Source organism: Glycine soja, chromosome 16 (assembly GCF_004193775.1).
Source record: "Glycine soja cultivar W05 chromosome 16, ASM419377v2, whole genome shotgun sequence".
NCBI classification, from domain to species: Eukaryota; Viridiplantae; Streptophyta; class Magnoliopsida; order Fabales; family Fabaceae; genus Glycine; species Glycine soja.
In genome coordinates, this window is record NC_041017.1 from 37,329,392 (window position 1) to 37,348,610 (window position 19,219).

General features: G+C 31.0%; 1 protein-coding gene and 1 pseudogene across 2 annotated transcripts; one reads left to right on the forward strand and one right to left on the reverse strand.

Moving 5' to 3' along the window:
• The first annotated feature begins 4,392 nt into the window (after window positions 1-4,392).
• Window positions 4,393-11,381, forward strand: LOC114390042 (annotated as a pseudogene). Its single transcript, XR_003661812.1, has 15 exons — window positions 4,393-4,417; window positions 4,576-4,672; window positions 4,796-4,881; window positions 5,063-5,107; window positions 5,747-5,874; window positions 6,618-6,728; window positions 6,806-6,983; window positions 8,159-8,303; window positions 8,878-8,934; window positions 9,088-9,184; window positions 9,322-9,407; window positions 9,618-9,662; window positions 10,186-10,316; window positions 10,716-10,826; window positions 10,903-11,381. The product of XR_003661812.1 is annotated as an uncharacterized LOC114390042 (transcript).
• A 1,032-nt stretch (window positions 11,382-12,413) lies between these two features.
• On the reverse strand, window positions 12,414-17,910 carry LOC114390690 (T-complex protein 1 subunit gamma). Its single transcript, XM_028351527.1, has 14 exons — window positions 17,757-17,910; window positions 17,459-17,528; window positions 17,267-17,328; window positions 16,895-16,967; window positions 16,483-16,550; window positions 16,228-16,297; window positions 16,024-16,089; window positions 15,858-15,929; window positions 15,380-15,453; window positions 13,865-14,527; window positions 13,668-13,793; window positions 13,436-13,540; window positions 13,275-13,349; window positions 12,414-12,953 (listed from the first exon to the last, which is right to left on the reverse strand). The coding sequence occupies exons 2-14, from the start codon at window positions 17,481-17,483 to the stop codon at window positions 12,768-12,770; spliced, it is 1,665 nt and encodes a 554-aa protein (XP_028207328.1). The 5' UTR covers window positions 17,484-17,528; window positions 17,757-17,910; the 3' UTR covers window positions 12,414-12,767.
• Between the last annotated feature and the right edge of the window lie 1,309 nt (window positions 17,911-19,219).

Here is a 19,219-nt window from a genome sequence, read left to right on the forward strand (position 1 = left end):
ATATTAAGTCTACAATTTTTTATAAAATTTCAAAACTATTTGATAATCCATTAAATAAATTTAATGTACAATATAATTTTTTAAATATTTTAATTTGTATGCATTGTTAGTTTTAAAAAAAATTGAACTTGTCAATCAATTAAAAATTATCATTGATTTAACTTTTTAAGTGATAATTGTAAAACTCAAAAAACTTATCCTGATAAAATAAAAAATATTATGCTACCATTGCATACAATATTTTACTCTTTTAAAATATTGATTGCTTAACTACAAATATCTTGTTTATATAAAATTTGATGTACATAACCGTTGAGCTAATATCTAAATATTCAACAGTAGAATAATTTAAATTTAATATATATAAAGAATTATTGGGTGAATAACCCTTTAAGTAACTTAGATCACCATCCTATGTATATTTGACACGTCTGAGGAAGAAAATAAAATTGTTTTCTTATGTACAAGTAGTGTTAATTCAGGAATATTTGATAAAATTATAATTTTTTAATATATTATAATCTTTATTAAATTTTTAATATCCTTTAATATATATATATATATATATAGTATCTTAAGAGTACTCATTCGTATATATAGTATCTTAAGAGTACTCATTCGTATCCTTTAACTCCCTTGTTCTTTCTTATAAGTGACTTTTAAAAAATTCAGAGATTTAAAAAGCTTGTTAATATTTTTGAATTTTATAAAAAAATTATAATTATTCTCAGCATATAAGCATAATTAACATTTAACATATATTTAATATTTAATTAAAAATGATTTTTTTCTACAATGGTCGAATCTTGGTGCATCTAGCTATTTCAACTTTTGAACCTCAAGCTAATTATCACCAACATAGTGAGACATGATTAGTAAATAATTTTGTATATTAAGCATGTGGTCACTAATCTGATCCCTAATTTATATATCTGAAAAGATATTTATTAGAAGATGCCAATCCTTAATTGAATTTCAAATTAAGATATAGGAATTTAACTTTTTGGAGAAAAAAATTTCTCTCATACCAAATACTCCCTTAACAATATTTTCTTTTAATTATATTTTTTATCTATAAAACTTAAATATAAGACTTTCCTTAAAAAATCAAATTTAATATGATCGAATTGAACCGACAAGCAACAACTGTTGTTGGTATTTAATTCCCTTATAATACAATTTTTTTATAGATATAAAGATGTGACACTTGTTGATCCTTTGTTTTATTTTATGTTTAAAATGCATCAAATATAAAATAACATTGGACTGCTGTAAAAAATAGCATTGGACTAACACGTCTCTTTAAAAAAAACATAGAACTGACGCATACCTAGAATATATATTTGAATTTCATATCAGTGTTAGGAAGTATGAAGTACCTTATCCTTATTTAAAAATATATTCGTGACACTGGCACTTAAGAACCTGTCCAAGTAAGACAGCGATATTTCCATTTTCCAATGTTTATCGGAACGCAATAAACAATATATTGTTTATAATATTTTTTTAAATAATTTTTTACTATTTTATTAACAATCTTAGTTGGAGCATACAAAAGGATAATGTTATTTCCACCTAATATATTTTTTTTACTATTTTATGAAGAAAATATTAAAGAAAAAAGTTAAGTATTTAATATCTCGAAAGCACAAAATATATTTCATGTATATCATAAAAATAGAAAAATTAATAAAAGAATGTTGCAATTAGGTTTAAAATTATTTTATACAAAATTCTAAAATAGTGTTGCCCCGCTCCCACTGCCCCACGCTCTATATAATATTAAATTATAATTATTAATTGAAATTATATTTAATAAATCCATCATTTAGTATACTTCTATAGAATCTTTATTATAATTTTAATCATTAATTTTTATCAATTAAATAATTTTTTGTTCCTTATAAAATAAGGATTTTTTTAATTTTAGTCATTTAAAGATGTTTGTTTTGATTTTAATCGACTTTTTTATTTATTTTACTTCTGCTGTCAGTGGGGTTAAATGATGACTTAATAAACAGGAACATGTGCATAAATTAAAATAAATTTTTGCATAGCTAATGTGAGAGAGTTTATATAAGCTAATTTTATCTTATGAGAGATTTTTTTTCCTTCTCCTATTATGAAATTTTTCATCGAAACATATTGGTAAAACAACTCTTTATATAATGCTTTTAGCCACTAAGGCAGGGAAGTTAAATCTATATACAAAGAACATGGATTGCTCTTAAAGTAGTTTAGTTTCTATTGGAATCTTATATGTTCTTGTGACAATATCACGCTACAGAGAAAGTTAACCTACAAAAACGCAAAGGTGAGAACTTCTACTTCTACCTACTATGTAGATAAAGTACAAAAAGAGAAAATAAGTTAATAATTTATTAGAATATGACTAAAATTAATATATGCATTTCAATACATTCGTATTTAAGATAGAAGAAAATATCTAGGAGTAATTTAAAACAATTTACAAAAAATATTTATTATTAATACATATTTTTCTTAGTATTTATTAAAAAAATAATTTCAATTTTTAAAACTATTCTTATATAAAATTTATTCTCAGTAAATAAGCATGGCATATAATTAGATATTAAGAATAGAGTTGAGAAAGACAATATTTAATATTTCATATATTTAATAAATTGACTTGTATAAAGAAATAATAAATTAAACTTTCTAGAACGTGATTTATAACAAGGAACAAAAAATTTATTTTTTATCACAGATTTTTTAAATCTAGGAACAAAACTAGTATTTATCATCCTTAATTTTGTAAAAAAATTGGAAGCATTTAGCAAGTCAATGACGCAAAACAGAACAGGTGTATACTTTAACTTTTTTTTTTTTTTATATTTGAAATATCAAAGTTTAAAAATACAAACGTGAGAAACAGTACTACGTACTAATCTGTATTAAGGTAAGACAACTTCCAACGTTTAACGGAACACAATAAACAACAACAAAAAAGTATATTTTTTAATGGGTAAATTAAAATAGTTATTAATAACCCTTACATAAGCACAAGACGTGCTTATTAAGGAATTCAATTAAGAACATTACAATTCATCCACCCACTGCATCAAAATTATAGAAAAGCTGAATAACATAATTTTATGTATTTCAACAAAAAAAAATCATTTTAATTTTTTAAGTAATGTCCTAAAAACATTAGTTAGTATTTATCTTTTTCAAAGACCAAAAACTACAATCATTTCGAGAAGAAGGAAATATATCACTACAATCATTAGTTAATATTTATCTTTAATTTTATTTATTTTTCTTAGAGGGAGATCCAAGGTCTCTCTAAGCTAAAACACTGCATCTTGTCAATGTTGTCATAATATATAAAAGGATACTAGTACATCACAAAGGAGGAGAAGTCAAGCAATGAATTGAAGAGCATATGGAAACGAGTGTGCAATGCAACCACATAGCCTTGTCTAAAAGTATGGTTTAATGATTGGAATTTTTAAGGCCCTATGTAACAATTCAGCCATATATATATAGGACAAAATACTATACCCCCAAACAATTAAAAGTGCATTCTTTTAGGACATTATATATATTTTTAATTCAAGATAAACCATTCCAATAATGCATTAAATAAGAGATTTTTTCAAAGTTAATATCTTTTCGGCAGAGGCAATTTTTCCTGCTGTTGGTTTTAAGGATTCTGATAATCAACATAATGATGGGAGCTGTTGGGTGTTCTTGGATTGAATATTTCAACATGTACATTGTTGCTAAGGTAGTGTTTGCCAAACTGACTGAAAGTAACAGAACATTCTGTTCTGTTTGGTTTCACTCTTTTTTAATGGAATCAAAATGTAACACTTTTTTCAATGAGTTTTGGGGGGTTCAATTTTTAAAATTTACTTAACATAGAACATAATCTACTTGTGCTGTTCTGCCGTGTCTTATCATGTCTAGCAAATGCCAGAAGCAGTGGAGAGAATAAACAAGTTTTTAAATGACATTTGAATGGACAGTTTGTAGTGGAGACATCATTCCTTTTTTGTTTATTTTTCTCTTATTTTATTCCAGTTCAGTGAAGATCAGTTCCAGTTACTTAATGAGTTTCAAATCTAAAACTGTCCATGGGGGAATGCTTGGTTTAAACAATGCCAACCCCTTCTCAATTTTTTTGTTGTAAATTTCTATCTTAACAATCTTATTCCATGGGTAAAAAAAAAAACAATTTTATTCCAAAACCTTCATGTAAAGTCTAAGGTGAAGACCTGTTATTTACTATGTGAGGGTTATAAGCTTTAGATATGAGGTCTATATTGTTTGAATTTATTTTCATACTGAAAACGGTCCTTTACTCTGTTTTTCTGATTAGAATTCTAACACTGCAGATCTTCAATTTGATTACTTGGGTCAAAGATTTCTGTCATCTCATTCATGGCAACTAGTTAGTGAAACATATATTTTCCCTATCTGTTTAATCTTTATCTTTTACCAAGTTTATTCATTTATGTTGTTGTTTATTGTATATTACTTTATGGTCTTCTTCGGTGAAATCATTTTTAATTTTTAAATTAATATTGAATGACTATGGGTTTCCTGCAGGACTTCAGTTTGAAAATAATTGTGAAGTTGGAGCCTTCTCTAAACTTACCAATGCCTACTGTTTGGTTGCCATTGGAGGTTCTGAAAACTTCTACAGGTTCTGAAAACTTCTCTCTAGATGGATTTAAGTTATTATATATGTATTTGGTTTTAAATGGTTTGAATTGTTATGGTATTTATAAATGAATAAATTAACATGTTCATATGTTGCATGATACAGTTTATTTGAAGCCGAGTTAGCAGGTGTTATCCCTGTGGTCAAGACATCCATTAGTGGTATTCGTGTTATTGGTCATCTTTGTGCTGGTAAAGTTTTCCTTATCCTCATTTATTCTCTTGGTTTCTTAGGGAGTATTAGTCCATCCTATAAATTTAATTAATTTTCTTGTTTTAATCAACAAAGAAAGTGATGGCTACATCAGTCTCTTTGTTTTAGTCATTATAATTTTATTGAACCAAATTAATTTACCTTTCTATTGGTTTGCAGGAAACAAGAATGGGCTTCTCTTGCCCCATACCACCACAGACCAAGGTGATTCCTATTTTTGTTATCTTTGTTTTTTGATTCTTAGTACTTTAAGTTTCTTTTTTAATATCATGTGCTATGGCCTGTTAAAACATTTCTGTTACTCCCTTTGTCCCCAAACAATAGTTCCCCCTATTAACTTTGTGAATAATATATGTAAAATGGCTTACTCAACCTTTGACTGATGATGTTGTTGGCACAGATGGGATGTAGAAATGCTTATTTCTATGAAATATTTAACACTATTGCTTCTTTATAGTTGTAATTGAAAATAATCAAACAAATCTACTGATTATACCAAATTATAGACAGGGAGTGTTTGATGGTTGTCTTGTGGTTATGCAATTAGCGGATATCATAAAGATTCCGAATTCTGTTCTTTTGTTTGCAAGCAGCTCATCTTTATCTAAACTATAGTCTCTAGGCCATTCAGCATTTTTTTCCTTGGTTTTGATCAGCTCTTATTTGTCTTCTGTACAAATTCTTTATGTTGAGGCCTGAGGGTGGGATTTCTGGATTATGACAGTATTTTTTCTCTCTTGTATCTGATGCATAATTTTTGTTGGTGGTATATATAAAGTTCCACACAAGTTACGATATACTGACTTATGGTACTTGATCTTATTGCCACGGTTATTGCTGTAGAACTTCAACATTTGAGAAACAGTCTACCTGATCAAGTTGTTCAGCGGATAGAAGAAAGGTTATGTTCTCTGGGAAATTGTATAGCATGTAGTGACCATGTGGCCCTCGCTCACACTGATCTTGATAGGGTATTGTCTTGTTGTAGACTACAATTTTTTTTCTGCACTAGTCTGTTCATTCATGTCTAGGATTGGAAATTGATTTGAAGAGGGACTTGTATACATGTTAAGCATAGACGATAAATAATAGGATGAACTAATTATTGCATAAATATTGCTAGTTTTTCTGAAACTGATCACCTTAAGTTTTGACTAAAACAAACTGTAATTTCTTGGAAATAAAATGCAAAATTTACATTGCAAAATTTTCTGGCATGTATCACAGCCAACTAGCCAATGGAATTTGACAAATGTATGATACATGATTTAAATTTTGTAGATTTGGGTTCAGAGTTGTGAATGCATTGTATGCTAAGAACTTCAGCTTTTATCAAAAAGAACAAGAAACTTTTTTGAATATCTGCAAGTTTTTTCTTCCCTTTTGATGGAATTTTTGAATAAAGAATGCTGATAATATCCATAACTTGTTACTCAAAGAAATCCTTGTTATAAATTAAATTGTTATACTAGATAATTCTCTGCTAATGACCTAATCAAGTCTTGTTGCTCTGCCAAACGTGTTCTCTTATTCAATGCATATGGAGCTAATTCCCCATCTAGGTGTCAATATTAACACACTGCTCCTTTGATTTAAACTAATCCAAATTAGTGCTTCAAACCCTTTCTATCCATCATTGTTATTTGCATTTAACTTTTGAATTTTATATATAAATCTTGCTTGCTCTAGTGCTCAATGTTAAGTTTTTGTTCAGGAGACCGAGGAGATTATTGGAGATGTTCTTGGAGTAGAAGTTTTCCGGCATACCATTGCTGATAATATTATGGTTGGTAGTTACTGTGCCTTCTCCAACAGAGGTGGTTTGGTGAGTATAATATATTCCCTCTTTGAAATTCATAATTTAGACATCTACAGTGTCTTTTGACAATACACTTGATGCAGGTCCACCCTTATACTTCCATAGAAGACTTGGATGAACTTTCTACTCTTCTTCAGGTTCCTTTGTGGTTCAGACACCACAGCAACAGAGCTATCTGTGATTGAGAGTGTTTTCAAGCTAAGAGAAGCACAGCATAGTGCCATTGTGGATGAGATGAGGAAATCCCTCATTGATACCTATGTCTGAACTGTGGAAATTAGTTGTTTATGCAAGAACATATATATTGCACTCCTCATTGTTAAGATCTTTTAAGTTTTGGTGATAGTTTGTCTTGTGCAACGTGGACATATATATTCCCATCATGAATTTTACTCTTCATTAGTTGTGATATCATATACTAAGTGCTTATTTTTGTGACCCACAATTCACATGCTTGTAGGGATCTTTTTGCAATCATATATTAGCCATCTTGTTGGAACAAATCTATGTTACTGTTTTATAATTTAACCTCAATTTTTTAGTAACTCTCAAATAGTTGTTGAAATTTCAATAACTTTAAAACATATCTGAGGAATTACTAAGGATTTTAACTTTTTAAGAAGATAGTTGCAACTATATATAACAGAAAAGTATCTGAGGCTGGGAAATTGGGACTGTAATTTATCAAATAAAATATATATTTTAGGGTTTAGGGTAATAACTAATAAGCAACTATGAGATGTCCACGTCATATGAATTAAACCCATTTTCTGTAATTCCCTTTTGGGAAATACTCAAGTGGATCATATTCAATCACACCACACTAATACAGAGCCAGTACATTAGCGACTAGCAAGAAGAAAGTGCATGTGTCTGGTAATTTAATTATTATTATTGATTGCACGATGTTCTTTTCTTTTGGCATATTGATTATACGATGCTTTTTTTTTTTATATATATATAGTTTAATCGAATTGGTTCGGTTAAGTTACAAGATACGAATTGCGAGTGTCTTGTAGGGGTTCTTTTATTATTTTTATTATTATTTGGCTAAATTAAAATTTTAATATTTTAAATTAATCAATAATTAAAAAATAATTTAATATCGCTATTTTGTTATATAACTAAAATATAATTTATCTATTTAAATATATTAAATATTTAATTATAATATAATACATTTATTTATAAATTCTAAATATATAAAAACAAAACCTAAAATATAATTTAAAATTTTAAAAGTATTTATTCATTTATCATAAATTTTAATTATAAAATAAATATTTATCCTCTACTAATCACGTGATTTTAATTTTATCTGTTTAAAATTACATTATCTCTTAACCTAATTTTTGATTGTTTCATGAATAGTATTTTCGATATCAACTAAATAAAATGTATATATGTAAAATAAAAATAAAATAAAAACCGTGCAGCCCACGGTACAGTCAAGTACAAAACGCAATACCCTAATTTCTTTCTCTGTCTCTGTCTCTCTCTCCATTCGTGCTTTCAGCTCCGGCAACCTCTCTTCCGGCGCCGCCGCTATCTCGGCCGCGCACCAGGTATTCTTCTCTTCATGTTTGCACATCCAACTTTCCTTTCATAATGCCCCAAATTAGGTTATAGATTATTTGGGAATTGGGGGTTCCCATTTTAATGCAAATTTATTATCTTTATTTTGTTACTAGTCTTTCCCTTGGATGGGTTTTTATTTGATTGCGTTGCCGAGCTGAAATTATAGACATGAAGCTTTCAGACACAAAATATATTAATCCCTTTTCAATGTTTTAAGTAAAAATGATGGGATGAACTATGTGCGTGTTTGTGTTTGTGACAGTTTACGTTTTAATGGAAAAATAATTTTTCTCTCAAGTTTTTTAAGAAATCGTATTTTTTTTAAATCAAAATAATGGAATGAAAGCTAATCGTATTTTTTTAAAGGAATCATAATGTACTACTTTTCAGCTGAGTTTTGAGATGTTCAATGTTGAAACTGTACTAAATTAAAACATAATTTGCCCTTTCTGTTCTGCTATTTTTATAATGTGAGGTTTATATTTTTAGATATGAGGAGTATATTTTTAAAATTTATAATCATATGAAACATGGGGCCTTTATTTTTGTTTTTCTGATTAAAATTCTAATGCTGTAGATCTTCAATTTGATTACTTGGGTCAACGATTTCTGTCATTCTCAATCATGGCAACTAGTAAGTGAAACATATGTGTTTTCCCTATCTGTTTAATCTGTACCTTTTACCAGGTTTGCTCATTTATGTTGTTTAATACTTTATGGTCTTCTTTGGTGGAATTTTTTTTTACTTTTTAAATTAATATATTGAATGACTATGGATTTCCTGCAGGACTTCAGTTTGAAAATAATTGTGAAGTTGGAGTCTTCTCTAAACTTACCAATGCCTACTGTTTGGTTGCCATTGGTGGTTCTGAAAGCTTCTACAGGTTTTCATTCATTTTGGACTTAGTGAAAATATATTCTAATATGGATTCAAGTTATTATATATGTATTTGGTTACAAATGGTTTGAGATTGTTATGATAGGTCTATAAATGAATAAATTAATATGTTGCTTGATACAGTGTATTTGAAGCCGAGTTAGCAGGTGTTATCCCTGTGGTCAAGACATCCATTGGCGGTACTCGTATTATTGGTCGTCTTTGTGCTGGTAAAGTTTTTCTTTTCCTCATTTATTCTCTTGGGTTCTCTAGGAGTATTAATACATACTCCACATCACAGTTGAGATGCCTCCATCCTATATATTTAATTATTTTTCTTGTTTTAATTAACAAAGAAAGAAATGGCTGCATCAATTTCTTCATTTTGTTCGCTATCAGTTTATTGGACCTAATTAATTTACCATTCTATTGGTTTGCAGGTAACAAGAATGGGCTTCTCTTGCCCCATACCACCACAGACCAAGGTGATTCCTATTTCTTTATGTTTGTTTTGATTTTTAGTACTTATAATGTGATTTGGCCCTGTTACAATGACTTTGTAACTCCCTTTCTCCCCAAACAAAAATTCACCCTATTGACTTTGTGAATAAAATATGTCAAACGGTTATTCAACATTTGACCGATGATTCTGATTGCTGCTAGCACAGATGGGATAAACAAATGCTCATTTCTATGAAGATATTTAATACTATTGCTTCTATATGTTGTAATTGAAAATAATCAAACAAATATACTTGTTTAATTACCAAATATAGACAGGGAGTGTTTGACGGTTATCTTGTGGTTATGCAATTAGCTGATATCATAATGGTTCCGAATTCTGTTCATTTGTTTGTTAGCATCTCATCTTTATCAACAGTCTAGTCACTAAGCCTTTCTATATATTTTTTTTTCTTGTATCTTATGTACCATTTTTGTTGGTGGGAACCTCCACACTATTTATAATATACTGACTTTATGGTACTTGATCTTATGTTATTTTTGTAGAACTTCAACATTTGAGAAACAGTCTACCTGATCAAGTTGTTGTTCAGCGAATAGACGAAAGGTTATCTGCTCTGGGAAATTGTATAGCATGTAATGACCATGTGGCCCTCACACACACTGATCTTGACAGGGTATTGCCTTATTGTGGACTACTGAAACAAACTATCATTTCTTGGAAATAACATGCAAAATTTAACATGTATCAATGTGTAGGGAATTGGATCACCTAATGATGGTTTTGTTAATCAAACTAATCTCTGTTTATAACATAAAATGTTATACTAGATAATTCTCTGTTAAGGACCTATTCATGTCTTGTTTGTCTGCCAAACATGTTCTCTTATTGCTATGCATATGAACCTTATTCCCATATAGGTGTCAATATTAACACACCACCACTCTTATGATTTAAAGTAATCCAATTAGCGGTTCAAACCCTTTTTATCCATCATTGTTATTTGCATTTATCTTTGAATTTTATATATAAATCTTGGCTTTCTTTAGTATTCAACGATTAAGTTTTTATTCAGGAGACTGAAGAGATGATTGCAGATGTTCTTGGAGTAGAAGTTTTCAGGCAGACCATTGCTGGCAATATTCTTGTTGGTAGTTACTGTGCCTTCTCCAATAGAGGTGGCTTGGTGAGTAAAACATATCATCTATTTGAATTCATAATATAGACATCTATACTGCCTTTTGACCATACATTTGATGCAGGTTCACCCTCATACTTCCATAGAAGACTTGGATGAACTTTCTACACTTCTTCAGGTTCCTTTGGTGGCTGGGACCGTGAACCGGGGTAGTGAAGTAATAGCAGCTGGAATGACAGTTAATGATTGGACTGCATTTTGTGGTTCGGACACCACAGCAACAGAGCTATCTGTAATCGAGAGTGTTTTCAAGCTGAGAGAAGCGCAGCCTAGCGCAATTGTGGATGAGATGAGGAAATCTCTCATTGATACCTATGTCTGAACTGTGGTAGTAATAGTGTTTTGTTTTATGCAAGATATTGCACTGCTCATTGTTGAGATCTTCTAAGTTAAGTTTTGGTGATAGTTTCTGTTGTTGTGTGGGCATATATGTTCCCATCATGTTGTGCTCTTTTCCTTAGTTGTGATATCGTATAATATCAGGTGCTGATTTTTGTTACCAACAAATCAAATGCATGTAAGGGTGCTCTTGCGTTCCACTCATGGTGACGGCCTAAATAATAGCCTTAGGTTGATTCGAAGCAATCAAATTTTGTCACGTTAAGAAAAATTTCTTACATTTCTTGATGTATAAATTCTGCATTTTTTAACTCTTTGAAAGAAAGAAAAAAAAACTGTTTAAAATTGTAAAGAATATAAATTCTTACATTTCTTGTAGTATAATTTTTCTTTAATTTCATAGCAACTCCTTAGTTGTTCAAATTCCTATAATATAAACTATCAAGGACCTTAAGAATTATATAGTTGCAACCATATCTCTTAATAGAAAATCATCCTGAGGTTGGGAAATTGGGACCGTAATGTATATCCTAACATTTTATATTTGATTTCTTAATGAGAAACCTTATTTTATTTTTCAGAGAAAAAGAGTTTAAAAATTACCATGTGCATAGACATTAAACTTTTTTATTCATGTGAACATTAATTTATCAGCAAATATTGGATGTTCACGTAATATGAATAAAACCCAAATTAAGTTTTTTTTTTTTTACATAAATAACAATTTTGGGACTTTCGAAACATAACCACTCAGAATTGTTCGTCCGAAACTCACAAATTAATTGTTACAGCCAGCATCATTAGATTCTGTTTCCTTTTTTCTGCTTTTGGTAGGTTAAGATTGAATCCATCATAAATCAACTGGAGTTCTAGTTATATCAAGACATCTTTATTCTAATGTTATTATTGAAGACAAGAAATATGCATACAAGAAATGTTATTATTGACTTTAATTTTGATACCCCATCAATATAATTAAAATTCACTATAGATATCACGTTTAAAATAATTACAATAATTAGCAATCTTAGTATACAAAACAAACTTGAGAATCATCTAATGCTGCGCATCAAATACCTATCTCAAGCATTTCTTAAATCCTTGGTACTGTTCTAAAAGACGTAATCAGTAATCACTGGCGAGCTAGAAGACATTTGTCACATTGGCAGAGTACAACTTTTATGTAAATTGCATTTTTTCAGAAATAGAATAATATTACCAACAAAAAATCTAAAGTTTACCGGAACAAGTTCCAATGGAGTGCTTATATATTAAGATGAAGAAAACATTTCACGAATGAATAGGATGAAAAACCAGAAGCAGCTCAACAGAATTGGTGAAACTGGTCAGTTTGACCCTGGCACAAAATCTCAAGATAATGAACCGAGAACACCCAATAAAGCATACGCCAGTTAATCAAGTCTTTAACATCAACGAAGTACACAATTAGCTCTTGCAAACAGTACAAGACACAAAAAAAATCCCAATAAAGGATTCAACTTCTAAGAATAGTGATAAAATTTAAGGAAGATTAAGAACCTAACACATCATCAACTCTACCAAAAAACAATGTCAGTTGAAACAAGATTCTCAATCGGGAAGGATTTGCTCACTGTCAGCATCTGCCTCGGTCTCAACCTTGGGTTTTGAAGGAGTGGCTCCAGGGGCCTGTTTCTTCTTGATCCCACTCACTATATCATCAATCCTCAGAAGCATGCAAGCAGCTTCAATGGCAGTCTTAAATGCTTGTGCCTTCACATTGTAGGCATCCCAGATCTAACATCACATTAGAACAAAACATTGAGTCCACTTGGTGACATATATGCTTATCAAGATAGTAGCATAAGTACAAATACTTTGAAACAAGATACAAAAGGGTAAATTCAGGTTTGGCAATAATACATGACTATACATGACTATTCTACTAAAGAAATAAAAACACAAGTTTTCTTCACTGTGTTGCATCTTCTGGGAGTAACTGAGAAATGTTAGTTCTAAGCATAATGTGACTAACTCCAGTTGGCAAAAAAACAATTGGCAGTTTTTGGTATCATTTAAAATATGCATATCTAACAGAATCGGTTGAAAGTGAAGTACCTTGCACTCTTTCATGTCAGTGATACTACCAGTATTTCCATCTATACCAATCCACGCATTTTCTCCATTTGCATGCTATTATTTTCAAAAACACAACATTAAACATGATCAGACTTCAGAGAAAAAACTGTATACAGTAAGTACTAGCAAACTATACTTACTTTTCCTTGTAGAGCAGTCATAGTCCGGATCACATTTACTCCACAATTTTGTGCCAAAGTTCGTGGTATGGCTTCAAAAGCTAGGGCAGCAGCTTCATAAGGCCACTGTCAGTCAACAACACTTAAGTGAGAATCAGTGTAAACTGCTACTCGGACAAGAGATAGAACTAGAATCCATCAAACCACCAAATAAAAAGTAGTACTGCTACTGGTTCATAGAAACTACGCTCACCTTCTCTATGCCCTCAATAGATGAACTCTTCTGTTTCAAGGCAGCTGACACTGTCAACTCTGTAGCACCACCTCCAGGAACAAGTTTTGGATTTTTTATAATGTTCCTTGCAACAGACATGGCATCCTGTCAAGAAAATAAGTTCTCAGAAAGCAGTATGATCAGAACTAAATCTTTAGACCATGCCAATAGCTTACCTGTAGGTTTCTTTCAACTTCATTTAATAGATCCTTACTAGCACCCCTTAGTAGAACAGTACAAGCCTTGGGTTCTTTGCAATCAACAATAAATGCAAAGTACTCATCCCCAATTTTCTTAACCTCAAATAACCCAGCGCCAGTACCAACATCAGACTCCTGCAATTCATCTGGTCTATTCACAATAACAGCACCACAAGCCTTTGCAATTCTATTATTATCAGTTTTCCTCAGCCTCCTGATTGCACTAACTCCATGCTTGCTGAGATAATGGCAAGCCAAATCACTCAGACCCTTCTCTGTGATTACCAAGTCTGGTTTAAACTTCAATATCTGCATGCATAGCTCCTCAATATATTCTTCTTCCATCTTCAATAAGAGACTCCAGTCTTCTTCTTTGAGCAGTTCAGCATTTGTTTGGTTTTCACCCTTTTTATACTCAAGGGGACAATCAAGAAGAATGATACGTGGATTAACAATCTTTCTCCTCATTTTGCCAGGGGCAACCACATCTTTGTTTATCATAACTCCCTTGAGAACTCTTGAATCTTCTAGCTGCCCACCTGGGACCTTCTCAACTTTGATATAATTTTTAATATCCACATCTCTCAAACCTTGGCCAACCTCAACACCTACTGTTGTAGTAGCATCAATAGCCAAGTCCTGGAAGTAACCAAGGAACAATATGTGATACATAAATCAATAGATCCAAAAATGCTATGTAATTGCAGAAGGCTATAATAATTATCGACTCTTGATTAGCAGAAGGTTTTAATTCAAACAACAAAACCGAAGAGCAAGAGCTAAATGAAATGAGATTTTTATGAAACTATTTGCTAACTTTTCATGTATGTATGCAATGTTAAAGACAAAGAAAATATATTAGTTTGATGAATTCATAGGCAAATCACCTAATTACACAGGTCCATCTAATTAAAAGAAGATAGCTTAAACACATTTGTCTAGATACCAAAATCATATAGATAATGAACAAGTAAATTGTATATATCAAAATAACAAGTCATGCTTTTGTAGAAAAACAATGTACAGATGATAGCTAACATCCAACTTCACTAGCTGTGAGCCACCCTTCCTATCAGCAATGCTGCAGAGACTAGGCTTCCTCTTACATAGGATAATAGGGTTTAAAACAGAAACTTTTTTGGATTCCACACAGAGTACACAAACACACAAATCAAGTAGACATATTTCCCTACCAGCCTTAGAGCCAAGCTCTCCTTTGAGGAAACAGTTCTAAGACTTACACAACAGAAAAACACCCGACTTAACAAAAACTGTTCACAACCTTCCTTCCTATAACGACAACACATACAATTGAATAACTGCTACAAAACCGTCCCACAAATCTAGAACCTGATCCACATAATGACTTTTGGTTGTAACAGGGTTTTAAGAATTAGCCATATGCCAGAACAAACAGCTCAACAAGTATAAATAAGAACAAAGAATAATATCAATTAGGAAACCTAGCACAAGAGAAAGAGGGATACTCACAGCAATTAAATCCCCAAATCGGCCTGTGAATTTGGTACCTATGCAGCTTTTTACAAGCCCCAGCATTATACCTCCTGCAGTTTAATTCATCATAGCATTTAGATTATATGTCAAGAAATAATTATGTATCATTTCTGCATATTACTCAGTTACTACAAATTCTAGGAGATTTTACACCAAATTCCAATAGGACACTGGTCATCTTTTAAGAACATCACATTCCTATTACCAAACTATATAGATTTTAGAAAACCTACCTAGGTTCTTCATCTTCAAACAATTGGAGAGAATTGAAAAAGTTCAGTACACCATAAAGGCATCAACTTGTTTTTGGTAGAAAAATTTAAGGAGGGGGGGGGGGGGGGGGGTTGTCACCCAGTCTTGCTTTAAATTGTCAGCGACTGTGAACTTTCTTCCTATTATTGGGAGCAAGAATTTTTTTAATACAATAAGGTACTAAACCAGCAATAAAACTTACGATCCTGAGCATTGATAGGCATTGCAATTTTGTCAAGAACAGCAATAGCATCCTCCAAAGCTTTGGCATATGCTGCATATTACAAAATTGTAGCATTCATTAATATAAACAATTTTATACCATGTAGGAGAGAAATACTGATTAACAGTTAACACTATTAAGTTACCTCGGCAAATAACTGTAGGGTGAATTTTGTCAATGAATGCATCGGCGACATGAAGCATCTCACCAGCTGCACCGAAAATACAAAATATTGAAAATTGTAAAAAGAGAATATGCTGCCCAATAAATCAACTAAGATCTGATCGTCCATTCGGTATATAATATAACAAAATCAAGAATTTTGCTATTAAATCATGCAGAAACATACCAAGAATGATGACAGATGTTGTTCCATCTCCAACTTCTTCGTCTTGGGTGCGACTTAATTCAATCATAGACTGTATACATTCAAATAAGAGAAACAGAGTTATTAAGTTTCACAATAAAGAGAAACTAAGCCTTAGATTAACAGAAGTGATGCTTTCACAAGACATAGTCTGGAGTGCAGTGCAGTATATAGCAGTATGTATAATGTATGTGTGACAAAGCAATATCAATAAAGCGAAGCAAAAGATACAAATACCTTTGCAGCAGGGTGAGCAAGGTCTAATTCACGTAAGATAGCATTCCCATCATTTGTAACCACAATTCCTGTTAATTTGCAAGGAAAAAGAAAAAGAACGAGGATCAAATAAATGCGTAGAATACAAGTGCTCTACTGAGTGGCAATGGTAAACACTAAACATTTCCAGTTCTGAATTCAGAACCTAAATCATAATCCCATCCCCACATCATGCATAAGAAAAACTAAATAATTATAAAGATGATCTTACTGAATGTGACAACAATTGTTTGCAATTAACAAAAAAACTATGTACACCCCTCTCACAAACCAAAGATTAAAATCAAGAAATATACGAAGTCAGCAAGTTACTATTGAAAAACGTGAGTCCTTGATAAGTTGGAGTTTTATGTAAAAAAATGAAATCACTAACCTCCTTGAGCATCAAGAAGCATTTTTAGCATGGACCTAGGTCCCAACGTTGTTCGGACTACATCAGCAACAGCCTGGCATCATCAACAATATTAGATTAGAAACAAGTGAACAATAATAGCAACTGGTAAAGTCTTGTTTGGGTAAATTTCTCTAAATTGAATTGGACTTCTCCCATAAAGCTGCTAAAATCAAAACTTACGCATTTCAGCTTCTGGAAAAGTTGGACAAAAGAAATTTTATAAAAGTTAAGTGCATAAGTTGATTTTAGTTCATGAAAGAGGTTCAATTCATTTTATCTTCTTATTTTCTTCTCCTATAAATGCTTATAGAAAAAATTATCCAAAAAGAATCAGTTGGAAATCTGCAATACCTTCGCCGCCTGAATAATAGCATAGCGGACCTTAGATCCAGACTCCCGTTTCAAAGAGTCCTCTGCGAAATCAAATCGAACAAACACAAACCAAATACCAAAACATTTAAAATCAATAAAAAAAACACAAAAATTATTTTAAAAAATAAGAAAAAGAAAAACTACGAGCATAAGAGTAGAGAAAGAACTTACTGAGAACTAGAACTGGCGCGTGCATGATTTCCTGGATTCAAAATATTCCGAGAATTTTCGCAAGCAAGAACTAAATCCAGTAGCAAAGCAAGTTAGTTTCAAACTCAAACACCGCTACAACACAGTTCTCTCCGAACAAAACGAAGCAGATTCAAGCGTTTTCCGAACATAGAAAACACCAAAAATGAACATACTAACGACGAGTCCAAAAGCAAAACCCTAAAGCACGCTGCGAGGGAGGCGATGCAGTAAATGGCGCCTCAAGCAGCAGTGGTTCAGAGAGAAGAATGCGAATTACCTGAACTTGGCCGGAGACTGTTCGATCGGTGCCGGAAGCGGGAGGGATACGGTGGTTGACGGCGGAGGAAAAGGCGCTAGGGCACAGAAGAAGAATAATCGGTTTGGAGAAATAATCGGCGGAAGAGTGTAGTGTTAGGAACTACGCTGAGGTTTTCCGCCAAAATGTGCTAGAAAACCCTTTAACCTCCCACTGCCACATTTCTATTTATATTTATTATTTTTACTTTTTTCCTCCTCAAATTAGTACTGTTACATTTTATTATTTTTTTTTAGTTCTACTTTACAAGACACTTTCTAATTTAAATGAATTTCTTTTAACATGCTATCTATTGATTAGGATTTATTAAATATTATAAACAATGAGTGGAGACTCATTAAATTAAATTAAAAAAACGAAACTCTCATAATTTTATGATTTGTAATAATTTTAAATTTCAATTAATAACAAATAGTTTATGCAAAAGAGTATTAAAGAAAGAATGTTGCTTACCTTTTTTTTTCTTCTATCAATCCATGAATATAGAAAAAATAAGAAACAAAAGTAAACAACAGTTTTTGGAACGTAGGAACTATTTTAATGTCAAATGTTTTTGTATTTGCCCAAAATATTAAAATATAATCTTATTTTTTTAATTGAGATGCACCACTAGTCACAGATTATTAGATAAATAAAGGTTATTGAAATAATCTCATAGTTGACAAGTCTTTAAAAGATTAGACTTTGTATTTTCAATTTTTTAACCATTTAGTTATTATTATTGTCATTAATATAAAAAACGAAGCTAAATAACATAATATATTTTGAAATAAATAACTGATAGTTAAAAAAATTTCATGTTACAAATTAAATTATTTATTATAAATCTAAAATATAATTTATATATGTAAAAATATTTTTTTCTTAAAATTAATTATAATTAAGATTATAACATAATTTATATAAGAAAAATATTTATTTATATGAATTTTATATAAAAATGTATTTTTAGTCTCTATATTTTATCAAGCTAATCAAGGCCTTTATATTTTAATATTAATAAATTTCATCCTCAACTTTTAAAATACATGTAAATTTAAAATTCTTTAAAAATCATAATGTTTTTTTCCAACAAAACTCAAATAAGTGATTATTGATGGAAAAAAAAAGAGTTAATTGTTTTCCTACATGTCTTCTGGCCCAATTAGGGAAGACTTGGGCTCATATGACCCCATGAGGGCTTTTCTTCCTGTACCATAACTTTTTCTTCTACACCCAACCATTTTAATAAAATTCCAATACTACCCTTGTTAAGTTCTTCATCTTCCTGTCTTCGTTTTATTTTTTCTTTATTCACGCAATTGAGGTTTTTTTTTCCAACTGAGTTGTTGGTTGTTGTTGTTGGTGGTTTGAGCGAGGTCGTGATGGTTGTTGGTAGGACGTGGTGATATGTTTTGCAATAAACATACATATTGACAATCCAT

Bases quoted from the DNA above. Each gene is read 5' to 3' on its own strand.
- LOC114390690 (XM_028351527.1), bottom strand. From the start codon at position 17,483: ATGCACGCGCCAGTTCTAGTTCTCA. The intron at 14,528-15,379 runs GTGAGTATCCCT...GGTTACTTCCAG, and splicing joins GATTTGGGGATTTAATTGCT to GACTTGGCTATTGATGCTAC. The intron at 13,541-13,667 runs GTGAGCGTAGTT...GTTGACTGACAG, and splicing joins CTATTGAGGGCATAGAGAAG to TGGCCTTATGAAGCTGCTGC.